The sequence below is a fragment of the Brachyhypopomus gauderio genome, unplaced genomic scaffold (assembly GCF_052324685.1).
Source record: "Brachyhypopomus gauderio isolate BG-103 unplaced genomic scaffold, BGAUD_0.2 sc60, whole genome shotgun sequence".
Classification (NCBI taxonomy): domain Eukaryota; kingdom Metazoa; phylum Chordata; class Actinopteri; order Gymnotiformes; family Hypopomidae; genus Brachyhypopomus; species Brachyhypopomus gauderio.
In genome coordinates, this window is record NW_027506881.1 from 1,220,992 (window position 1) to 1,247,504 (window position 26,513).

At 42.9% G+C, this 26,513-nt stretch overlaps 1 protein-coding gene across 3 annotated transcripts in view; it reads right to left on the minus strand.

Annotated features, from left to right (window-relative positions):
- Positions 1–5,865, minus strand: part of LOC143489261 (uncharacterized) — a 52,845-nt gene extending 46,980 nt beyond the window's left edge. Inside the window, exons 1-12 of one of the 3 annotated variants that reach the window (XM_076988157.1) lie at positions 5,639–5,865; positions 3,798–3,850; positions 3,506–3,625; positions 2,564–3,351; positions 2,024–2,162; positions 1,802–1,924; positions 1,658–1,709; positions 1,349–1,474; positions 1,048–1,247; positions 545–700; positions 317–391; positions 1–137 (exon numbers count right to left, since the gene is read on the minus strand). In XM_076988157.1, the coding sequence (XP_076844272.1) occupies positions 108–137; positions 317–391; positions 545–700; positions 1,048–1,247; positions 1,349–1,474; positions 1,658–1,709; positions 1,802–1,924; positions 2,024–2,162; positions 2,564–3,351; positions 3,506–3,625; positions 3,798–3,848 (1,860 nt within the window). In that variant the 5' untranslated portion in view covers positions 3,849–3,850; positions 5,639–5,865 and the 3' untranslated portion in view covers positions 1–107. Of the gene's footprint in view, positions 138–316; positions 392–544; positions 701–1,047; positions 1,248–1,348; positions 1,475–1,657; positions 1,710–1,801; positions 1,925–2,023; positions 2,163–2,563; positions 3,352–3,505; positions 3,626–3,797; positions 3,851–4,979; positions 5,132–5,638 lie in introns of those variants that run through there. The other 2 variants (XM_076988156.1, XM_076988158.1) reach the window with 2 other exon arrangements.
- Positions 5,866–26,513: the final 20,648 nt, after the last annotated feature.

Sequence of the window (26,513 nt, forward strand, 5' to 3'; positions counted from 1 at the left end):
CTCATGGGTTTTCTCTTCATCTCTGCAGGGTTGGAGCTCTGGGGGATCTTCTTGGCTGGGTGGAAGCCTGCGTCAGAGGGGCCAGGGCGGGGGCGAGGAGGGTGCGCTCAACTGGATCCGTCCTCACTTGTCTTACACTGACAAATCAAAAACATTTTCACGACAGGTTGCTTTAATTATACCCTACAGGAACCGGTTACAGTAATAACTACAGTTGTAATTACAGCCCTGGTCCAAGCGATCAGCATTCATTACTGCCGTGATCGTGATCTTGGAGCCACAGGTATAAGAGCAGCTCTGCTGCGCAGACACAAACCTTCACAGACGTCACGCTGACCCTGGAGGTCGTCCGGTGCCGCAGTTTCTTCCCGTTGTCAGATGGCACGGAGTCCTAGACCACACATAAAACAACGCAGACAGGTTCAGGACAGGTTACGAGGATACTATTCAACCAGCTAATTGTGAGCAACTCCTAAAAAAAAGTCAAACATTTAATTATTTTTTTAAGGCAGGTTCTGTCAAGAGCCCTCCGGGAGCTACAGACCTCCGTGAACTTTCTCTTCTGAGCTGGTTTAATGGACCTGCCGCTTCCAGCCTTGCGGACGTCGACGCCCTGCGAATGCCCTGCGGACGTCGATGGTGTTGGGCTTGCTGTTTTAGAGGAGCGGTTATCCTTCGTCTTAGTGGAGACCGAAGAGTCCTGCCGAGTGCAATCAGAGAGAGGGCTGGTGAGGACAAGACAACACGGGTTTGCAGGTGCTGGAAGGTCCTGAGCCTGTAGTGCTGATCTGGGATCAGGGCTGTATGTTAATTAGGAGATGATTGACACTGACTGCTGTCTGAATTTATCTTAAATGTCTGCATTGCTCTTCACTGTTGTGTCTGCATCTCTCTCAAATTGTTTACATGTATAGCGTTACTGTGGCTTTATGACCATAAGCAGTGAGACAAAAAAAAACACTGCTAGATTTTAATAGCCAAAACAAGCAAGTGTTTGTGTGTGTGTGTGTGTGTGTGTGTGTGTGTGTGAGAGACAGAGAACCTTACATTGCGCTGCACTCTGCCACTGGTGTCTTGCTGTGGTTGCTTTGTCTTCTGGTCTTTCCCCGCTGGTTTCTTGGGTTTGTTGGGGGGGCTTACTGTGCAGCGTCCTGTAGTGTCCCGCTTGTTATCTCCCTTGGGATGTGCGGGATCAGGACCACAGGCAGTCCCACTCTGTCTGGTCCCCCTCTCCAACTTATCCAGCTCTGTGAGAAATGGTTGAATAGCGTTACCAACGTCAGCGACTATAAAAGACGAGTTCCTTAACAATCTGTGTGTTCAAAAAAATGCAATGGCCTCCCATTACTTTCAGTTAGGGATCTGATGTCCTTTTGCAGAGCGTCAAGACATTTCTCCTGCTCCACACGTGCCCTCTCTTTCTCCGCGAGGGTGAACCGCAATTCGTGAATCAGCTTGTCCTTTTCCTGAAGCACTACAGGCAAAAGATCAAACACCAGGTGAGGTTTTCCACTTATTTCACATACTAGAGCACACCGCACAAGAGCACCGGTTCAAGAGGTCTAAAGCAGAAGGCGTCTCTGCAACCGTTGGCTCCTTCTCACGGTGTCAGCACTAGTACTGCTGTACTGTGGGGTGTTTGTGTTAAAGTACTCACGCTGACACGTCTCCCAGTATTTCCGGAGAGTTTGTTGCGACCCGACCTGCTCCTGTCAACGACATGGAAAAAGCTATGAGAAAACACGCAGGAAGCCCGTGTGAAAGATCACTAGCTCAGTAAGACTTAATGAACGGCACTCACAGTCTTCAGCTGCGCAATGGTCTGTTCTTGATTCCACAAGGCGCTGAGAGCTCTGTCCCTCTCTCCCTCCGCGTCAACTCTCTTGGTTCTGTGCTCCCAGAGAGCTTCAGCCAGGGTCTGTACCTTAAGGGGGACGATGAAGTGATCCGACATGTTAGGTTTAACGCCACCCACTCTGCCTGCCACGTTGATTATTTTTAACACCATGGTTTGTTTACTAACCTCTTTCTGCAGCACGGCAATACGGGTGTTGGCCTGACGCATCTCTGATTGGAGATACGAGATGTTGTACTCCTTCTGCAGCAGATTAGCACTTAAGGTCTTGATTTGATCCTGGTCATCACACATCTGCTTCTGGAGCCTGTAACCATACAATACATTTACATTTATGGCATTTGGCAGACGCCCTTATCCAGAGCGACTTATATCTCTTTTTTTTTTTTTATAGAAGTGAGCACAATTGATGGTTAAGGGCCTTGCTCAGGGGCACCACAGTCATGGCCTCAGGTCTGGGAATTGAACCCACGACCCTCCGGTCACAAGACCAGTTTCTTAACCACCAGGCCATCACTGCCCTGTGGTTACAATACAAACTGTTACAATACAAACTGCTGTTCTGATACTGTGTACAGCCAACTTACCATGTTTTCAGTTTGGATCAGACCTATGTATTATCTGATATATAATGCCAACTGCATGTTATTAAAAGACAAGGGAACAGTTTGAGCATTGCTGAGTAAGATCGATTAATAAGGGTCTTACCCTAAAACCTCCTGAGCTTTAGAGTTGAGTTCCAGATCTTTATGTGCCAGCTTCTCCTCCATGTCTTTCTGTCTCCTCTGTGCCTTCTCCACCTGGGCCTGTTCATTCTGGCATTGCTGGAGCTTCTCCCTCAGGGCAGTGCACATGGCCTTTAACTCAGCCAGCTCCCGCTCCCTGGACCTCTCGTTTTTTTCAGCGTCTTGTTTTTGTCTCAGCTCCTCACAGGCTTTTTGAATCTCCTTTCTGGTGCTGCTCAGCACTCTCTCCATGGCCTCGATCTTCCGGCTCTCCTCATTCGAAGATGTCACCACTGCCATGTAAGCACAGTTGGACTTTCTTCCTCTGGAAAGTGTGTGGAGCGTCTGCTGGAGCTCCCCCACCTCCAGCTTCAAGGAGCTGATGGTGCTGGACTGCTGGCTACGCTCTTCTTCCCCGTTCCTGAGAAGAGCTTTGGCTTTCTGAAGTTCCTCAGAAAGATCAACCACTGTGTTTGTCTGGATACTTAAATCAGTCTCCAGTGCTTGGAGCTTGGTGCTCATTTCATTGGTGATCTGCTGGAACTCCACAAGCTTCCAGGTCAAAGCCTGATTCTCGGCAGTAAGACGGGTGGTTGCTGCCCTCTCTGTCTCCAGCATGGAGACGGTGTTTCTGTACACCAGGTCCTGCTTCGTCAGATCACTGGAGAGTTCCATCACCTTCTCCTTGAGTGAATGCTGCTCGTGCTGCATCTGGTCCAGAAGCTCGTCTTTCTTTTTCAAAGTCTCTTTAATGCCATCAACAAAGGCCCTCTGAAGAAAAACACAGTATCAAAATAGTCAGGGCAGGTTTACCTCTTTTGTAACGCTTACAATGTCACGATTTTCTGTACTCTGATATCCTACTTTGTATTGTGACACATTACTATGTCTTTGTCATGTTCATCAGAGAGTTAAAAGCACTTACGTATTCAGAAGCTGTCTCAATACTCTGCTCTAAAGCAGTCTGCAACTTGGAGATTGTTTCATGTTCTTCCTGGCAAACAGTCATGAGCTCCTTATGCTTTGCAACCTGATTCTCAGAAATCTATGAGAAAAATCATTAATAAAGACATAGAAATTATAATATGTTATGTTATTATATCATTATTATTTGTAGATGTACAAATTATTATATTGTATTATTATACATGTTATAATATGTAATGACACATAATGACACATATGTAATGACACATTATACTGTGCACAAGACCAACCTTGCGGGCTTCCAGTAGCTGGTCGCAGGTTTTCTTGAGCAACGCTTCCATTTCTGAAACGAGGTCAACACATCAGTCAGACAGGCAAAACACCAGCGCACTTCGAAATTCACCAGAGCGAGAAAACGTCCATTTTGGTGCCAAGGAGCTTCTGGCGTTTGAGAAGCTCCTCCACAATTTTGATTAGGGGTGCCCTCGGGCTTTCAAGCCCTTGCTTTTCAACTACCTCGCTATCATATAAAGAAAAGAGGGCTAGTAGCATTTTGCATTTATCAGTTCATCTGATCTTTTTAAGTACCTGTGATTCACCAAATTCACTGTCTTTAGAGGTAAATGTACGTATTCAGAGGTAGACCTGTAGCCTAAATGTTCCTGATCCAGCAGAACGGACTACTAATGGGATATAAATTATGCTTTGTTTGTCTTAGAAGTACGTCATACAGACTGCACTATGACGTAAATGTGTTCGGAAAATTTGAAAAGCCTCGTCGTGGTGTACTGCAACCAGTCATGCAACTCACAAATCCGTAAAAAGAACCTCTTTGGATATGTGTCTGTTTGTGTGTGTGTGTGGTATGTGAGAGTGTGTGTGAATGAAGGTGTGTTTATGGCATGAGAGAAGGTGAGAGCGATTGTGAGTATGACTGTGTGCAGTGTGTATGAAAGTGTTTACAGTCTAACACAACTCTTGATTCTAGTTTAAAACCTACAGTGATATTCCCTTCGTCTCTTATCAGGTTATGTTTAGTCTATTTTGCTGAATCGTTTTGATACATGCTGCATCATTTAGCTCATCATCAGCATCAAATGCTCCTTAAATGTAGCTTGCTAGCTAAGTATTTAGACAGAAACCAAAGCTTAAAAACCCTGATTAAAAATCCCATTTAACACAAACTAGTATCTATCTAAATAGTTAGCTAGGGGAATTAATAAAGCTCTTTAAATGTAGCTAGCTAACGATGCATTTGCTTTGAGTATTTGCAGTGCGTTTTCCGCTTGCATCGTGATGGGCTTTCAGGGCCACCGTACTATCGACTCGAAAACTACATAGCACAAGTCACAGCATCGAGACCTTCGACACGCTTTTCAAGCCCTATAATAATATATATTGATCAGTATTCCACTAAATGCATAGTAAACATGTCTTATCTAAGAAAATAATAATAACAACCATTAAATAACCTTTCATCTGTTAACCTTTCTCCCAAGAGCCGCATGAAACCAAGCAAAGAGCTGCAGGTTGGCCACTCCTGACCTAAACGTTTGCTACCATCGCCTCAATGTGTATTAATGCACATTTAGTTAGTAAATGTACAACAGTCCCAAAGGTTTAAGAGTTGGTTGCACATTAGTAATAAGGCACGTCAAAAATCATTAAATATCGATACTCTTTCCAAAAACAAATGTTGAATCTACAGCTACTTTAAAAACCGCATTTAAAACCATCATTATACAACAGTTAGTTCCTCACAATCTGAGGTGGATGTTTGTGAGAACTGCGCGGAGCGTTGCCAGGCAACGGCATGTACACACAAAACACAAAACGGCTCTTTGCTTGGATTCACGCGGCTCTTGGGAGAAAGGTTAACAGATGAAATTGTTATTAATGGTCTGTTATTATTATTTTATATACAACCTGCTAAAATTAATCAAATGGATGTTGTTAACATAACGTTTGACCTGCAGCCAGTTTGGACAGACTCAGAAAAAGACTCCACACTACGACCGAATCACAGCCGGTTATTGGCGATAACACACTCCCTCTCGTCTTCTATCGCTTAATTAAAGTCAAAGGACCGTCAGAAACCCTTAGCGCTAAAAGTCCAAAGACACACACATACCTCTGCAGCAATCTGCGTGGCTGAAGCCTAAATGCTGTGGTGAATAAATATTGTTAAAGTGTTCAACTCCGAGTACTGCTTTCCTCCGACTGTACCCCGCTAATCGCGCGCGCCACTTTATATACAGTTGCTGTGTGACGTCATGGGAATTCCCCTTACACCGTTTAATCAACCAATCATATTTCGAATTAGAATGGCGGGGGCGTGGTCCAATGGTCTCGGGATATTCTCGCTGGTCAGAGTTGCCAGGTTCGCGGTTTTCACGCCAAATTGGGCTTGTTTTGGAAATCTAAATTTAGTTGATAAACACTAATGTTACAATATTATTAATGACTTTAATATAAATCGCAATACTGATAATAAATCCCTCATAAACAAAATACTAACTTTGGGCTAGTTTGAGCTTCTGAAGGGCGGGTTTTAGACTGACGTTGGGCTGGATATTTTTGTAAGACCTGGCAACCCTGTCGCTGGTCCGCGTGCGACCGTTCTACGTCTCGTGAGCTTTTAGCTTGTGCGCTAGCTAGTTAGCAGCTGCTAGCAGAGCTACCGTGATGTTTCACAAGAGGAAAGGATGTAATCGCAGGATAACAACACCATTTCAAGACGGCCATTCAACGAAAAAGTGGATATTGTGAGAAAAGGCCGAGCAACAGCTCATCTTGAGATTGTAACACAAGACGGTAAAGGGTACGTTAATGACAACAGTGTTATGGAGGTGTTTTTAAAACTACACTCATGTTTTCATGTGTGTGTGTGTGTCTAGTGGAGGCCCATGGCCAGTAAGTACACTTCACCAACATGTGTGTGTGGAAATACGTTTAAACTGAATGCATTGTGAGATAGATAACCAGTGTAACGTAGCAGACATACTACAGTGAGCACACCGGTTTGTTTTGGTTTGCCAAACAAAAAGGATGTTTTGAGTTTCAGGATAAAGTTATCAAGATATAATAAGTGAATATAATCAAGATTGGACATGATTAAGCATGAACCAGAGCATCTGTGTGGTGGTGGGTGGCTATGGGCCTAAGTCTAGCAATATAGCAGCGGTAGAAGAAGATCGTGGCACCATGAAGTCTGGAAATGATGGACTTAGGACCAGGGACTAGAACTACAGTTTTGTACAACAAAGTTTTGGATATATAAGAAAAATAAATGAGATGAAATGAAATGTATCAATAGATTTCCAGTAACCAGGATTAAGAGAGGATTTCAAGAATATAACAGATGGCACACAGAGATGCAGCTGGTCAGAATGCTCTCTATGGTGCTTCTGTAGAATGTGATATAGATATACATATAGATAATTAAATGGAAATGGCCAAGAACTGAACCCTGTTGATTAACATTAACATTGTGAGATTTATGAACAGGAAGTGAACAAGTGAACAGGACGTGTGCAGTGTTTCTAATGACTAAGTATTAAAAAAGACTCATGCCAGTCTCGGGGAAAAGGAGGAATTTAATGAATAATGCCAGGTTCACACTACACGACTTTTCAGTCGTCAGGTTTTTGTACCGTTCGCACTACATGACTGGTTGTGCTGTAATCGCGAGTCTTTCAGTTGTTGTGGCTTTCACACTACATGACTGATCGGTGACATGGGCTCACGAATTAAACGACTGGGGAATCGCCGACTCATCTGGCTGCCCTCCAAAAACACGAGAACAGTCGCCGACTGGGCTAGATATTAAACATGCTAGATATTAAACATGCTAGATATTAAACATGCTAGATATTTGTCGGGCGTCTGCGATGAGTCGGCGACCACTCTGCGACCACTCGGCGAGCGTCTTTCAGCATGTCACTACAACACGACTGAGCGAGCGCCGAGTGATCGCCGATTTGCCTCCAACCACAGTTTCTGTCGGCGATCTACAAAAAACAGTCGGCGACTGAAAAACCAGCTTAAAATCGTGTAGTGTGAACCTGGCTTAAGGTGCACAACACAAAACCCGAGACATGATCCAAAGTAAGGAAACAATCACCAGCAGTCAATTGGTACAAAGACAAGCTATATATAGATGGACAAATGGCCCTCAGGTGCTGGGGATTATAATGGGCCCCACCCACCTGAGGCAGGAACACAACGCAACAGCAACAGAACAACATGTGTGTGTTGTAGTGCATGGGGAGGAGTTGTTCTCGTCTCTGCAGGTTGTCTAGCTGCATCTAGCTGCACTCTCAATTTTCTCTCAGTCTTTAACACTCAGTTCAGAGTAGTTCAAAGTATCTTTAATGGTATGAAATGAAGTGTCAAAGCACCACAAAAATGTTAAGAGCATGAGAGATAACTAAAGTTAAGGTTAACTAAAGTTAAGGATTTGGCAAATATGCAAAAGGCTTTGTATACATATGCTTTATATATGTGCTTATAAATACACACTTAAAAATAGTGTTTGTCTCTCCTTCACATACACACAAATAATTGCTATTACCCTCTTCCTATCTCTGAAACATCCATATTATCAGTGTATTTATCAGATCACATACACATGAATCACATACACACACTCCCTTCTCTCTCACTCTCTATTTATACACACACACATGCACACACACATCGTAGCATCCCTCTCTAATACACACACACACAACATATGTGTTTGGGGTGATTAGACTGGTGCAGCTTCATTTCTGAGTGTGTGTATTCTGAAATGTGAAAGACCTTGTGTGTGAGATGCGTTTGTTATGTGCAGCTGTAAGTGTGTTTTTATCTCCTTCTGTCTACAGGCCGTCTGACTGCAATATTTCAGAGGAAGACTGCGCTGCTCTGTCCTCAGCTCTGGAGTCAAACCCTTCATCACACTTGAGAGAGCTGAACCTGGACCTCAATAAATTCAGGAAATTCAGGAAGGAAGCAGTGTTCTGCTGGAGGATCATGTTATAGAAAATGCTGAAACTCTACTTTCCTACTTTTTTAACATGGCGTACGACCAAATGAGGAAGTTTAAGGTCACCCTCTGGGTCAAGGACACTAGACAGGGAGAAGGTGGGAATGTAGACATGTTCCAGAGAGAAGACCTGTGCCCGACAAGAGCACGTTTCCCTAAGAGTGCAGAATTTATTCTTATATTCTTATATTTGGTACTTACATGTATATATATAATAAAAAAATAATCAAATTAATCAGAAGCTTTGTGATTAATTAATCGAATTTAATCGCATTTTAATTGCATTTCAGTATTTAACATGAGAAATATTCAAGTTTGAATGATGAATGAATCAATGAACATAATCATAAACTTCAACATCTTGTTTATTTTTCCACCAGTCTACTGCACAGACCAATAGATAAGTGCAGAAAACAGAGCAAACAGTTTTCAGAACACAGGAAATTCTGACCAAAAATGTTGTTTAATTTTGGGAGTTTTGCTCAGGATATTGGAAGAATAAGAACTGAAGTAAATCAGAAGATGATTTTTAATACCATTTTAGATGGTAGATTTTCTTTAATTTCCCAGGCCTCTGCCACAGGCATCTCCATAGTGCCTAGAAGTGGTCTTCTGCATGCTTAAAGCAAATGACTGGATCTTTTATTCATCATCTATAATATGAGCTGTCACACCAAGATAATTCTTGTTGCTAACAGAGGTCCAGTGAACCCCAGTCAGAGCCACATTTGTGGCGCTCTTCACAATAACCTGCTTTACTTCCCTTTCCTCATCATACAGCTGCTGGATTTTCTTCGACATTCAATCAATCAATCAATCAAATTTTATTTATATAGCGCTTTTTACAACAGTTGTTGTCACAAAGCAGCTTTACAAGTGCCGAGTCCTAGCCCCCAGTGAGCAAGCCAAAGGCGACAGTGGCAAGGAAAAACTCCCTAGTTTTTTTGCATGAGGAAGAAACCTTGAGAGGAACCAAGACATTGTCTTTCTGGACGGTAGTTCGTAACATGCATCAGTTGACACAATGTGCAGCGCTTCTTGTAAGCCTTTATCTTCGACCACAGAGAGCAGACAACACTGCAAACAAGCCAACATAATAATGTAACGCGTGAAGTTTAAACGTCTCCGCCGCTCGCGTGAGGTGTGCGGAGTCGCGCGCTACGGTCACTCGCAAAAGTTTAATCCAGTCTTAATGGCCCAATGAAGGTAATTTAAAAACCAGGACATTTCCTCACTTAAAAAAACCCGGGACTCCCGGGACAGGATGTGAAATACGGACGTTTGGTTTCCCTATCGTACTAGAAATCAGAGATGGGGACTCATGTTTGGGACTCAGACTCGAGTCGCACTTAAGTCGCATATACAGTGACTTCAGACTCGACTTAGACTTGCATTCAAAAGACTTGCAACTCGACTTGGACTCGTGATTTGAGACTCGTGAACAATCTTTTATTTGTAATGTTCTTTTGTGTTTCATTTGACAACCTTTTCTCCGCCTGTCTGTATGCTTTTTACTTCCCGCTGACGTAACATTTTCGGCGCGCGGACCCTCGCGCCGGTCGCGACGTGTCAAATATTTTGCAAATGACCGAGAAGGGTAATGCTGCAGGCCGGTGCCCCGGTGGGCGTGGGTAAAGGGCGGAGCATGTGTCAATCATTTTCGACTGCAGCCAATCAGATACTAGACTTTCGTTGTCAATCAATTTTTTATTAAGCCAATTATCAGCCAGAGTTAGCTGTCAATCAGTGGCACGCGACACGCTGGACCAGCATCAGCAAAAAAATTAATAATAAAAAATAGAGCACGATCCTCCAATCGAAATCGCTCCTCAACGCTCTGCTCCTTGATCGCAATATAATACTTAATTTGTGTCCATTTACACCTCCCCTCCGCTAACAATTTACACTCGCCACATATATATATGATGTACAAATTATGCAATATGTGCAATAAAGGTAAAAAAAACATTAAAGCTATTCCAGAATAACAAGTGAGAAGTATTTTAAACTTTGATTTAAAAATGTCTAAAGTCATGGCTCTTCTAATGTTTTTATTCAGCTACTTTTGTGCAAGAATGGCATATACTTCTGTTTAAAGAGCTTCTCCGTGCAGTTTCCGCCTTCTTTTGGAAGATCTGTTAAGATGAATGTCTGCAGTAAAAAATGATTGACACATGCTCCGCCCTTTATCCACGCCCACCGGGGCACCGGGCTGCAGCATTACATATATGAAGTGACCGTTGCGCGCGACTCCGCCCACCTCGCGCGACCCTGGTGCTGCGCGCGCCGCAAAACATTGCGATCATGGCGGCGCTGGTGAGGAATGTTCCACCATTCATAATAAGTTTTGGGTGCAAAACAAGTACAAGTAGCAAATAGAAGAGCAGCAAACTGCAGCGTGTGTGGCATAAAAATACAGGACGCTGGTTCCACCACATCTAATTTTATTCGCCACCTGAAAACCCACCCGGAAAGGTTAGTCACTGCCTGAAAGTTTATTAGCAATATTGCAATATTGGTATTGACTTCCCACCAGTGCAGCAGTATAGAGGGTGTTCAGTTATGGAGGCCTCATAATGCGACCTCACCGAGCCAGGCTAAGTGCAAGTACCCTGTCAATCCTGATCTTTTAAAAATGTAATGCGTTAGTTGCATAAATATTTTCCTTGTATTGGACACTGAAAGACACCTTGAAGTTCAAATAGATTGTGTTTGATCCAGTTCATTAGGAGACAAATAGTTGTTGCTGCAGGGCTTTTTATGTCAGAATCATTATTATTGTAAAATTTGAATTCTGTTTTTAATTTTTATTTTATAATCACTAATTTGGTTGCTATTTTCCTTATATGCAGACCTATAATATATATAGTTAAAAATGTGATTTTTTAATTTCACAGCCCTCCTTTATCTTTTAGAACAAAATATAGCAGATGTTCTACTGAAAGAAGAGAATATTGTATCCAGAAAAATGTCAATTTTGAAAGAAGAAAAATACTTTTTGGAGAAAATTACAGATACAAAATTTATCTAGAAAACATTTGTGTGTGTATTTGTATTTCTTCATTTACCAGTTTAAGCTATTATACATCAGAAGTGTCATAACAGATCATTACAACTATACAGTGATTTGCGACTACAGTGTCACTCAAATATTTGGGACTTGACTTGGACTTGAGAACAAAGACTTGAGACTTGACTTAGACTTGAGGTCAAAGACTTGAGACTTGACTTGAGACTTGACTTGGACTTGCAAAAAATGACTTGTGAGCATCTCTGGTACCAGGCTAGAGTTGAGGCTTAGCTCAGCGGGACCCACTTCTATTGGCTGAGCAGCGTGATGTCAGTCTCGCCATCCGGGAAACTGAATTGAGGAACAAGGTTCCGCTGCAATTCTATCCATTCAATTGCTGTGGATGTAGCATATCATATCATATTTTTATACATTTAATGGAGTACTGTAATTATTAGTTTGGAATGATTGCAGGTTATTATTATCAAATTTAATAATTATATTTCAAAATGCAATTTATTTTTCGATCTTAAGAGTACATATTCATTGTTAATCAGTGAGGTTTCTGCACATTTTAATGTATTGGTTTAATCTTCACAAATTCAGGTCAGTGTAAAATGGAATACAGTGCCTAATCGCAGTTATGGTGCAGAAACATACATTAGCATAAACTCTATATCACAAAAAATACAATTCTTTGTACCTGAGTATTAATAATTATTAATACTGAGTAATTTAGGTGAAGATACTTTTAGGTATATATTTATCCCCATACTTCCTCTTTTGTGTTCAAATTACAAGCAAATCATATCACTCTGCAATTTACATATGTTCAGTATAAATAATGTAAATGTGTGGTTAACTTAATGGTGGAAAAAGGAAATGGACACAGACAACTACCTTACCAAGATTTTCATACAGGTGATACAAATAATCCAAAATGTAAGCTATAAAAAGAGCAGCTAACAGTGAAGGCTGAAGGCTGATTGACCATGGCCCATTTGTAGAGAATCCAGTAGATGAGGGAGCGTGTATAGTGCGCAGAGCATTCATGCTACCAGCTCCAAGGTCATTCCAGGACAGGACAGATCCACTGGGCTTTCCAGATGACTACTTATTTGAGCACTACAGGTTCAGAAGACACAGTATTATATATCTTTGTAAATTACTGGGGCCATATATTGAGAAGACCACTAGACGTAGTAAAGCTCTTACCAAACCCCAAACGGTCTGTATCGCTTTGCGCTTCTTTGCCAGTCGTGCATTTCTGTACAGCGTTGGGGATGCATAAAATCTTAGTAAGGCAACGGTCTGCCGCGAAATTCGAAAGGTTTACCTTGCGCTTAAGCGCTTCCTTAATATATTCATCAAATTCTCTGGTCACAGAGGCATCCTTCCCATCCTTTTCAGAACAGCTGGCATGTATTCATGAGAAGTAGTGTTGGTTTGATCAGTAACTTGGAGTTAAATGTATGACTTTAACAGACGCTCTGGATAAAGGCTCCATCTGTACCCATGGAGGCAGACTATGCGAACCAAAAAATTGTTTCACAGCATCAATGTACAGGTACATGCAAGTTTTGCCTACCCAACAGAAAATGTAAAGCATGTCAGTTCATGGGTTTAAACAACTTTCACCCTTTGTCACTTTTGCCATTGTTGTAAATGGTTTGCACCAGCCAATTTCTATTCTCCAACATTGAGGCAAAATGGCCCGGCTCAGTACACGATTCCAGGATATTTCGTGCCTCCTCACTGGCACAGAGGTTTGCCCAAGGTAAGAACACTCCAACCACACAAAATAGTGCAGATTTGGCCTCAGTGTTTAACTCTACTCCTTATAATCGTATGTGCTTTTCCTGGCTTACTGCTTGGGGATAGGGGTTACCCCTGCCAACCTTTTCTCCTTACCCCATATGCAGACCCTACAACAGATGCAGAGAGGAGGTTCAATCGTGCACATTCAAAGACAAGGGCATGCATTGAGATGGCATTTGGACAGTTAAAGAGCAGATTTAACTGTTTGCGCCATCTCAGTGACCCCTGAGAGAGCCTGTGATATTGTAGCACCCTGTGCAGTTTTGCACAATGTGGCAATACTGCAAAAAGGAGTAATGCCAAGAGTGCAGTTGGAGCAATGGGAAGACGACATTTTAGTTGCAGACCACATGGATGGTAGAGCTGTGAGGGACATGTATGCAAACACTTACTTTAGTTAAGGGAATATTTTGTTTGCATTTGTTCATTAACACTATTAACATAAAACAAGACGCCTTTTTTTTGGAAAGAGAAATTTATTAATTGTCTGGCTGAGCCTGTGGACAGAAGAAACATTGATTTACTTATCTTGCAAAAACAAGCATATTAAAGTGAGACCTTTTTGCAAATACTCACATTTTTCTCCATTTTCTTTATTTCAAGCTCCAACTTCCATATTTTTAGTTTTTTGTATTGCAGATCTGTTTTTTTACATTCTATATCTAGGAGCAAGTACCTTTTGTAGATCTCACTAATCTCAGATTCCTTTAAGACTGAAGTATAGTCAAGATTGAGAAGTATTTATTCATGTTGAACTGCATAACTACCACTCACGTGTTCTCTTGCAGAGGTGTGAGCTCTGGACATGGAGGCCTGAGGGTCTTCTCTCTGTTCTTCCATTTCCTTTAAATACAACACAAATCGTGAGATCACACAGCACATTAACAGACAGATACATAGACACACGCCTTACAGAACAGGCAGACACTGTGTCCTTTCTGAACAGCCAGACACTGTGTCCTCATCCTCCTGTACCATCCTGGATGATCCGGCAATCTCCCCCTGCAAACAACAAATTAAGACACATAAATGTTAACGATCCTCAGGGTTCAGTCATAAGAAATAGACTGGTTTATGGTATGCACATCATTGTCAAATACAGGAGGGTCCAAAGAGTCAGCACGCCCCCCACCACTGTAAAATTTTAGTCATCAAGAATACAATAATACTATGATGTAGCCTGTAAGAACTGTGATATACATGGGCAAGCGATCTGTGCTCGATTGCACGGTACTGTCACGACCATGGGGTTCGGGGATTGATTGATTGCTGGGCATGGTGAATGTTGTTGTGGAGCTACGAAGTAAAAGAAGTTGTACCACATCCTTGCTTCCGTTGGTCGTTAATTAGTTACCCACGTTCATATCATAAGAATACAACATGGTGTCAGAAGTCGGAGTTACGGAGTAACACGAGGATGGTACCGTAAATGAGCTTGTAGAAGTTTATCCACACCGAGCACGTGCGAGAAAAAAAAAAAAAAGACGGTTGAGGCAAAAATGGAGCAATTCAAGCCGCCGTCGCCGCTGATTCTCACAGGTAGTTTAGCTGAAAACTGGCACAGATGGGAACAACGATTCCGGCTGTACATGGACGCTTCGGGAGCACTGGAAAAAGAGGAAAAGGTAAAATGTGCCATTCTACTTCATACTGTTGGCGAAGAAGCGTTAGAAGTGTATAACACACTCGCCATTACACCGACCGGAGAAAATGACACGATGCTATTGGAGGACATCGTGAAAGCATTCAGGGATTATTGCAGCCCACAAAAGAATGTTGTTTTTGAACGATACCAGTTCTGGTCCCACACAATGTCTCCAGGAATATCGGTGGACAGATTTATAACAGAACTACGCCAGAAGTGCAAAGACTGTGAATTTGCAATAAATAAAAACGATATGATTAGAGATAAGCTAGTATTCAGTATAAACGATACTCGTTTGAAAGAGAGGCTACTAAGAGAAACCGACTTAACTCTACGCAAAGCTATAGATATATGCAGATCTTCAGAGCTTGCTAAAACACAGCTTCAATCAATGTTAACAACGCCCATCATGCACGACACCTCAGTGGATGCATTAAGAAATGTAACTGTACAAAAATGTACAGGACGGAACAAAAGCAGAATAAACAGCAAGAAGCAAATGACGAATGACGATGCCCAGCTTATGGTGTGGTGTGTCATAAGTGCGGAAAGAACAACCACTTCTCGAAGGTATGTAGAGCTGACAATGTGAAGATCAGCAACAGGAAAGAGAAGACTGTCCATAACATAGAGAGTGAAGTAGATTCTTTATACATAGGGATGGTACAACATGAAAACATGGAAATGGCAAGTCAGAAGAAAGACACTATATGGCATGAAACGGCTACAATCAGAGGTTTACAAATAAATTTCAAACTGGACACAGGAGCTGATGCTAATGTGCTTCCCAGGAATCTATACCAGCAGTTACCAGGTCCAACCCACCTAAAGGTCACAAAAACTTTTTGCTTTTGGTGGTGCACGCCTGCCTGTGGATGGGGTAGTATCTCTAGAGTGTAAAACGGCCAAACACAAGGCTATGCTTGACTTTCACGTAACCAGTCATGCTGACAAACCTATTCTGGGTGGAAGCGCATGTGAGGAGTTGCAGCTGCTCAAGAGGATCGAAATGCTTACAGCAAAAACCCCACAACCCAAACCATTTCCAGCCACCAAAGAGGAGCTGTTACAGCAATATGCAGAGGTCTTCACAGGACTGGGTGAATTTCCTGGAGTCCACCACATACATATTGACCCAACTGTCACACCAGTGATACATGCCTGCAGAAATGTACCCTTCTCTGTTATGGATCCATTAAAAAAGACACTGAAACAATTACAGGAAAGACAAGTCATAACGCCTGTTAGTGAGCCAACTGAATGGGTTAATAGTCTTGTTGCCACAAAAAAGAAAAATGGAACGCTTAGGGTATGCTTGGACCCTTGCGACCTGAATCAGGCAGTTAAACGCCAGCATTACTCCATTCCAACTCCAGAAGACGTCCGTAGCAAATTGACAGGAAAGTCCATCTTTTCCATCTTAGATGAAAAGGATGGATACTGGCAGATCAAGTTGGATGAGCCCTCGTCAAAGCTGTGCACTTTCAACACACCATGGGGTCGTTTTCGTTTTCTCAGACTCCCATTTGGGATCAAGTCTGCCAGCGAAGTGTTTCAACAGAAGAATTGTGAGACTTTTGGCGACATCTCAGGTGTTCACATCATTGCTGATGACATGATTATTGCAGCATCGTCAGAACAGGAGCACGACAAGATCCTTCAAAAGGTAATGGAGAGAGCAAGAACAGCCAATGTGAAGTTTAACAAGGACAAGATCCAGTTTAAAGTAGACACAGTGAAATACATGGGCCATGTCATCACAGCAGCTGGTCAAAGAGCAGACAAAGCCAAAATTAAGGCAATTGTTGACATGCCTGAACCTGAGGATAAACAAAGTTTACAACGTCTGTTGGGAATGACAAAATTCTTGGCACAATACATTCCAAATGAAGCTTCACTCACGGCTCCTCTCAGACAGTTGCTAAAGAAGGATGCAGCCTGGCAGTGGTGTCCTCATCATAGCGCAGCACTGAAAACTCTAAAGGATGCTCTTACACAAGCCCCAGTTCTCAGGTATTTTGACCACGAAAAGGAACTCACTTTACAAGCAGACTCCTCCAAGGATGGATTGGGAGCTTGTCTGTTGCAGGAAGGCCGCCCAGTGTGTTATGCCTCGCGAGCTCTCACCGATACAGAGAAAAGATATGCACAAATAGAGAAGGAGTTACTTGCCATAGTGTTTGCCACCAAGAGGTTCCACCAATATGTCTACGGCAGACCCGTGAGTGTGCAATCTGATCATAAGCCACTGGAAGTCATAATGCGCAAGCCGCTGAGCAAAGCACCAGCACGACTACAAGCAATGATGCTACAATTGCAAAGGTATGATTTACATGTGACATACACACCAGGTAAAGACTTACACATTGCAGACGCTCTATCACGCGCCACAGTTGGAAGAGGCAGTGAAACCATGTCTGAAAATCCATGTGAGGAGAAAGTTGTATACGCCTTAGAAGCTACTGATGCCCTGAGTGAAGAAACCCTCAGAAGACTGAAGGAGGCAACAGCTGCTGATAGCGTGTTACAAGCTGTATGCAAAAAACATCTGACAGGTTGGCCCACAAAGAAGCACAGCCTTGAGTCGTCACTTCACTGTTACTGGCCAATGCGTGACATCATTAGCATACAAAATGACATCATCATGATGGGAGAGAAAATTGTCATACCTCGGAGCTTCAGAAAAGTGATTTTAGACAAATTGCATGTTGCACATCAAGGAGTGCAACGCACAAAAGCCAAAGCAAGAAAAACCCTGTACTGGCCTGGCATGGCACAGGACATAGAGACCATGATCGAGAAATGTTTACAATGCCAGCAGTTCTTACCAAAACATCAGCGAGAACCGCTCATGCCTCATCAGGTTCCAGAGTTACCATGGATGAAAGTCGGAGCAGATATCTTCATGCTGAAAGGTCAGTCGTATCTTCTGCTAGTGGATTATTTGACCAAGTATAAAGAGGTGCTCAACTTATCTGATACAACTGCATATACAGTAATTCAAAAAATGAAGTCTGTTTTCGCAAGGCATGGGATCCCCAAAGAGCTGGTGAGCGATCATGTCCCATTCGCCAGCTATGAGATGAAATCGTTTGCGGATTCATGGGAGATCAAGCTCACACATTCCAGCCCAGGTTTGAGCTCACACACTCCAGCCCAGGTTTGAGCTCACACACTCCAGCCCAGGTTTGAGCTCACACACTCCAGCCCAGGTTTGAGCTCACACACTCCAGCCCGGGTTTGAGCTCAAACACTCCAGCCCAGGTTTGAGCTCACACACTCCAGCCCAGGTTTGAGCTCACACACTCCAGCCCAGGTTTGAGCTCACACACTCCAGCCCAGGTTTGAGCTCACACACTCCAGCCCAGGTTTGAGCTCACACACTCCAGCCCAGGTTTGAGCTCACACACTCCAGCCCAGGTTTGAGCTCACACACTCCAGCCCAGGTTTGAGCTCACACACTACAGCCCAGGTTTGAGCTCACACACTACAGCCCAGGTTTGAGCTCACACACTACAGCCCAGGTTTGAGCTCACACACTACAGCCCAGGTTTGAGCTCACACACTCCAGCCCAGGTTTGAGCTCACACACTACAGCTCAGGTTTGAGCTCACACACTCCAGCCCAGGTTTGAGCTCACACACTCCAGCCCAGGTTTGAGCTCACACACTCCAGCCCAGGTTTGAGCTCACACACTCCAGCCCAGGTTTGAGCTCACACACTCCAGCCCAGGTTTGAGCTCACACACTCCAGCCCAGGTTTGAGCTCACACACTACAGCCCAGGTTTGAGCTCACACACTCCAGCCCAGGTTTGAGCTCACACACTCCAGCCCAGGTTTGAGCTCACACACTCCAGCCCAGGTTTTCCCTCGTCAAACGGAATGGCTGAGCGATCCATCAAAACAGTGAAACATGCGTTGAAGAAGGCCATGCAGTCCGGCACAGACCCACATCTTGTGCTGTTGTCGCTCAGAAACACACTGGTGACAGGTCTACATATGTCACCTGCACAGATGTTAATGGGCAGAGTCTTGCGGAGCACGCTCCCTTGTTCCAGTACAGTACTGAAACAGACATCACTGCAGAAGATACATGAAAGAATACAGGATCTGCAGCGTCGTCAAAAACACTACTATGACCAGCATGCAAAACCACTTCCTTTGCTGAGTCCAGGTGACACTGTACACATGCAAACCCGTCGAGGTTGGGAACCTGCGGTGGTCCTTCAACAGAGAGCTGAACGACGCTCCTACACCGTGCAAACTCCAGCAGGTATGATGTTAAGGAGGAATAGACGTCATCTGAGAAAGATCCACCCAAGCCTGTTCCGGAATACACACCCTGATGAACACGCTGATTCAGAGATGACTAACCCGAGACCAGAAACAGACCAACAACCAGTTGACACTCCACCTCCTGTGGACAATGACAATATGCCTACGTGCTACATGAGATCTGGTAGGGCAGTAAGACGACCAGCCAGATACAGGGACTAATTCGTTAGATAACACGAGGTGTTACCCAATGAGTGTCAAGCCTATAGGATGGAGGAGTGAAATGTTAAAGTTTACAAGGAATGTGTAGTTTAGGTTGAAATGTTTAGTTTAGATTTGTACAGAGCAAACACAAAGGTGAACAAGACACATTGCTAAGTCAAATAGAAACGTGTCTAGTAATGGTCTACTGAAAGCCATTAGTTTACTGATATCACCTTAAGGTTCTTGAAGTACACACGTGGATGTGCTATTGTGTTTGAGTTAATACACTTTATTTCATGCATCGAGTTCAGATGACTTTAGTTGTAAACGATGCTTCAGTCTTGAAAAGAGGGATGTGATACATGGGCAAGCGATCTGTGCTCGATTGCACGGTACTGTCACGACCATGGGGTTCGGGGATTGATTGATTGCTGGGCATGGTGAATGTTGTTGTGGAGCTACGAAGTAAAAGAAGTTGTACCACATCCTTGCTTCCGTTGGTCGTTAATTAGTTACCCACGTTCATATCATAAGAACACAACAAGAACAAAAATGTAAAATCTGAGAAACAACTGAACCTACCTTTAACATAAGGGTGTGTATCATGAGGACAGACAGGATCAGATGATGTTCCTCCTTCAATTCCAACAATGATGGGGCGTCCGCTGTTAAATTATATGCTCATGCATTGTATGCAATATTATGCCAGGCAGCTTCTCTGGCTTTATTAATACAGGACGTGTTGCCTTTCTTCTTAATAACGTCTTTATATTCCTCATAAAGACGTATGAGTAGCTCCTGTTCAGCAGAAGAAAAAAAGCCGCTCGTTCTTTCAGCCCTTTCGACATTTTCTTGCCTTTTTGAATATCGATTAGCAGTGGCGTGCACAGACATTTTGGGGGGCAAGTGCTCGGGGGGGTGAAGGGCACTTTTTAGCGCACTTCATTATAAAAAAAATATTACAAGCACACGTTGAATGAAATTTGACTTTTATTTGTAACATTCTCTAAACGTGAGTTTTCAATGGAAAAAGTCACACCGCCAACTGATAAAATCCATATCCAATATTAACTATATACAGTCATTGTTAAGTCCTTCAGGTAACTTCTGTTTACCCTCCACTGTCTGCAGGCCTTGTTGCATATATTTTGCAATTAGTAAATCAATATAGGCCTACAATTAAGACAGTAAAAAGACCAAAAAGTAGGAGAAGGAGTTATAGGCTACTGAGTGTTGTCATTACATGAATGCAGATGGGCATTTTTCACAGGTAATGGGGAACTTCCCGTTTCTTCTTTCACAAATGAATGTAATTTATGTTGCCTAACAGAACCTATACAACAGAAGACGTTCAGCTTAACACATAGATTTGCAAACTCTACCTTAATTATTTGTATGTGGGCGTCCTCACGTTATCTATCATTGATTTGGGCTAGTGCGACTAGTTTATCAGGTGACCAGTCGGCTAAAAATGCTTAGTAGTTTGGTGCTGTGAGACATTTTACTGCACAACAAAATGATTTCACGTTGGGCTTAGAGGGCAAACGGTAGATTTGAATTTGGTAGATGTGTATGTGACCTGGCTGGTGGGGACGGGAGAAGAAGTCTATCTGTGACCGTGTGTGCTGTGCTGAAGACGCTTCCTTCCACTCGCTGAACTGAACTGCTGCTGCAGCGCATCTGGTGTTAAAGGAAGAGAGAGGTCGGGTGTGTGCGAGGTGGTGGCTCATTTCAGGGCATTGTTTTTAATCGCTCAGGTTTTCAAAAGATCATTTTAAACCGACCTCAGTAACATGTTAATAATAATAATTTTTTTTTAAACTGAAGTTTTAAAAGGGCACTTTCGTTGATAAAGGGCAGAGTTGGTGGTGCTTTAGCACCACCTGATGTCTATGTGTGCACGCCAATGTCGATTAGTGAGGCTGTGTAAATACTGTGTGCACGCGCATGATCGCCGATTACAAAAGCCAGGCTTGAATTAGTGGGAACAGGTTGCGTCTGGATTTCGTTAGTGGAACGGAACTAGACGGAAGTGAACTGTTTGGCTAACTCAAGCGAGGCTCACTCTAATAAGCGCCGTTTTCATAAGCTCGCTTCGTGGAATAGCCCCCAGGGAAACGGAAAGTTGTTTGTTGTGGATAAACTTTCCGTGGAATCCCTTATCTGCAGCAGCATTTGCCGTCAGGGCCGCCGAGGCATTTCGTGCACACAGAAGAATCGACGATAATCAACAAAAAGGACACACAGGTGCAGGGCTGGACTGGGACAAAAAATCGGCACTGGCATTTTTGGTTTAGACCGGCCCCTCATAATTAGTGGAGCACAACCGACTTGTAATTTATGTATGTGGGGTACGACGTGGAAAAATAATTTAAAAATTACTGTTTAAAGTCATTGTATTCAATCTTAGCATTATTATATTACAATCACTTTTATGATTTTATTGAAATCATCTCTAATATGTATTTTCTGAATATCTCTGATAAAACAGCTCAATTCTAATTCTTCAGGTTAAAGGTGCTCCCTCTTTTAAACAGCTATAACATATATTTGTATCTGGCTACAAACAAAGCTGCTTTATGAATTCATGCAATGCAAACTTGTCTTAAAAGCATTTGACACCATTTTACTCTTATTCAGTGTGGGCATATCTTTTTTTTACACTTACTGTAGTCATGCTTAAATTGCAAAGCTTTTATTTATCATTTATACATTTTTAAATCTTAGCATAGAGCATAGAGTCGTTACCAGTGATAAGAAGCTGATTCTGAACAAAAGATGAGCGCGTTGTAGCGCATATTTAGTCAATGACATGTACACACAACAGTATATGTCTGATCACTTATTTTTTGACATTTAGGGGAAGCTGAGCTTCCCTTGCAGTCTTAGAGCAATCGCCACTGATTTTTACACATTTTGTAGCATCTACATTAGGGGTGACCTGCAATAGTCAGTCCCACCAGGATTTCGCGGGCCTTTTTTGTGATTGTTGCAGGCTAAAATGTTTGATGTTGCGGGTGTTTTTCAAAAAAATTGCGATGGAAGTTGCGGTGTGTTTTTGCTTTTTTGTGAGTACATTGCAATAGGGACTAAATGTTGTATGGTTTCCTCTATTTAGTAGTCCATTTTAATGATCTATTTAACTATTTATTCAGGGTTGCCAACTTTTCAAGATCGCTTGGAGTGAGATTTGAACCTGGAGGGGGTGGCGAACGTAAGTTGTTACCGGGCGGCCTGTAAAATGGACACAAATTAAGTATTATATCGAGATCGATGGCGACCCTGATTTATTTATTTATGGGTATTATGCTTCTTATAAAACCCATGGTTTTAACACTTCAAGCAATCATTGAAGGAATCATTTCGAATCATTTAGACTATATGTATAAATATTTAACTTAATTAAGTTTATCTGGTGCGCGCAGTTACAAAATTCGAGAGGTGCACGACCTTGCGAATCGACAGCGTGCGACGCCCTCGCGCACGGGCGGAGCCAGTGCGATTACGTCATCTTCGCCGCGCGGACCCTCGCCGCTTGTGCGCTGCAGTGACTTCGCAGGCTACTGTTGCATTGTGGGGAATGTAGTGTTTGTGCTTGCAAAACACCATCGGGCGGTTGTGGCCTGCGGGCCGGTTCTAATAGTAATTAAATATCATCCAGGGGGCCATAGATAATCAATTCGCGGGTCGGATCTGGCCCGCGAGCCTTAACTTTGACATATGTGCTCTATAGTTTGGGAAGGAATGATCCCTCTCAAGATTTTGTATGCCCCGCCCCCTGAAACACAGGTGTTGGGACAGAGAATGCACAATGATCCCTCTCACTTTCTTGAAATGATCCCTCGAAGTGCAACAGCTCGGTGGCAGAAATGGACTTTCCGTCTCTTAAAAGACTATGAAAATCACTTGGAGTGGATGGGCTGGTGCTAGAAATGTTAAACTTGTTGGAAACACATGTATGAACCCATCGTTGTGAAACAATAAAACACTGAAAACAAAAAACAAAAACAGTTTATCCCCGCTTTCATGTAGTGTACCGGGATACTGCTTTTCCCGATCTTTTTGCCGTTATTTTCATCGCTCATGCTGCTTTCAGTCTGCTCCTCTTGAACGTATATACGGAAGTAAGGCGGGAGTTTGTCGACGTTACATCAAGACGACATCAGCGATTGGTCAAATTTGCGGGAAAGTTGCGGTGATTGGCTGAAGTTGCAACACCGCCCTGAATTCGCAGGGTTTGCTTGAAGTTGCAAATCGCAACATCGCGACTTTCTGGAGGGTCTGTTTTACAGAGAGGCGGTTGGTGATACTGAGCAACGTCTCTGTCCGTTACAGGTTCAGTTAGGCTCTCGTGCTGGGAGACGTCATACGTGCAATTATATACATGCACGAGAAACTGGCCTATACTACCTCTCACAACAGTGCCACCTACTGGATACTTAAAATAACATGCGAGGCAAAGGAGAGAATGATGTAAATGTAAATGTGCCGTATTTTGTCAATTGTGATTTTTACACCGCCCAGAGCGGTGGGCAGCCCTAGCCCGGCGCCCGGGGAGCAGTTGGGGTTAGGTGCCTTGCTCAAGGGCACCTCAGTCATGGCCTCAGGTCTGGGAATCGAACCCACGAACCCTCCGGTCACAAGACCAGTTCCCTAACACCAGACCATGACTGCCCATGACTGTTCCCTACCACCAGGCCATGACCATTTCATATGGAAATAATAACTTTATTATTCACCTGGCTACATTTATATAGAAATAATAATAATTATTATATCTGCTTCACTAGGATGGTTGTTACGGTTACGCAGTGCTGCTTCTCTCACTGGGCACATCTCAAATCAATCATTATTTAGTGCCCATTTAGTGCTTTTAGTAAGCGTAGGAGTATTTTTGTTTAGGATAGTGAATATACATTCAGCTTTTGACTGTGTAGTGCACTAGTTAACAGGGGAAATGTTATTTGAATGTTAAAAAACACAAATGAAACAAAACGAGGACTGTTCTCTCTCTTCAAATATAGTATTCTTATATTTCTTATTTAGGTTTCAGCTTTACATCAAGATGAATATGTCACAACAAACACAGAGTCTCGCTGGAGAAGAAAAATGAGGAAGCCACCAAAACTCTCCAAACGATATAGAAGGCTAAAAACATTGGTGAGTATAATAATTTAAAATATATATCTTTGAACATATAGAGGCCACTTTATTTATTTTATTTTAGAGATACTTTTGTATCTCTAAAATGCTGGTGTGTTTAAAGTGTGTAGCACATCTCTTGATGGACAAATGCACTGATAACATGGTCACTGAACTTTGCGTTGGGAAAAAAAAATCTAACTGGGTGTTATAAATATAATGTATCTTATATTGCAGAAGGAATCTAACTCAGGAGCCCAAAACACAGGTGTATATTGTTGGGATATTTTTTCTTGACCCAGATAGGCCCCAACACTGCCCCGATGAACCGATTGGTTTTGACTGAGTTACCCAAGCAAAGTCTTAACACCAAAAGTTCTTTTAGATCAATTTATATGAAATATAAATGAGTACAAAATAGCCAAAGTATACATGGTACAAACTCTCCAGTGCACTAGTGCTAGTTGCCTAGAAGTCTACCTAACCCAAGTGGATCTCAGCAGCGTCCCAGCAAAAAGGGCTCTGCACCTTAGTTGCCCTCTCCTCTGTCCCTTCAGGAAATACTGTCCCAAATGATAAATAGTTCATTATTATCAGGTTCTCAATAGTGTTTCAATTCATGGGGGGTCGTGAACATTTTTATGTTCCCTAGGGGGGGCATGACAGAAAATAATTGAGAACCACTGCCTTATCAGGAGAGTAGGTACAGTAGACTGGGTGTAGGGGAATGGAAAAGTCCAGGGAGAGAGATTCTAACTGAGGTGCAGACACACAGGTAATGGAATGAACATGTCAATGTGTTCTGATTAAGGATTTGCTGGGTGTATGTATGTCTGAAACACATCTGGAACAGGAACATCTGTCCAGCGCAGTGGAGTTGGGGTGAAGCAGGGGGACCATAACAGCTGGAACAGGTTGAGACTCAGTAGCAGCATGACGTCAGGAGTAGATTTACCTCAGCAAGAGGAGAGACAAGATCATTAGACATGTCTTAGTACAGAGAAGTGTAAATTAATGGACTATAGTGTGCAAGGCTCCAGCAGATCTAGCTATGGCAGCACAGCTAAAAGGGTGGAGCTAGAAAATAGCACAGGCATGAGGATCCCTGAGACATCAGGATTAGGTTTATCTGCAGGCAGAGGCAAAGAATAAGACATGTTAACATAATGTTTTTATATGAGGAGAGAGGTGCATTCGCCGACTAACACGTCCAGGTCTCCTAAAAAGAACACCATGAGTGACCTTAATCTGAAAAATGAAACACCAGAAGACTTTTTAACCCATGTGGTGTAAATACTTGTCCAAACATTCTCAGGTATGGCCAGTTTTTTTGTTTGTTTGTTTTGTTAGGGTTGCATCTTGCACAGATGAAGCACGAGTCTAAAAGTAACAGTTTTACAGGTGAAGCTTCTACAAAGTTAATCACAAATCATTAATGACCCCCCTTTGGGTGCCATATGAAATGCCATGAACATGTCGCACACGAAATGGTAGGCAAGACTTGGGGAGAGCTATCCTACTGTCGGGGGCAGGAATGGCCTCAAGCAGGCAGGCATGTCCTGTAAAAACAATCAAGAGATTTTGAAAGATATGCAACACGCCTATATTTACCACCATGCTCTTGAGGCAGGACCCTCGCCATGACCCCATATTCAGAGACCCCATTGCTCCTGATTACCTCCAAGAACTTATTTCCAATTATGAACCCCCACATCCACTAACATCACAGGTTGCTGGCTTCTTATTAGTTCCAATAATAGCTAATAAATAATAATGAATAATGAGGTAACAGCAGGGGGAAGATTAAATGGATGAAGGATCAACCCACTGCCCTGGCCCCTCTTACCACCCCGAATTACCCCCTGCTAGGGTTGTATCACCAC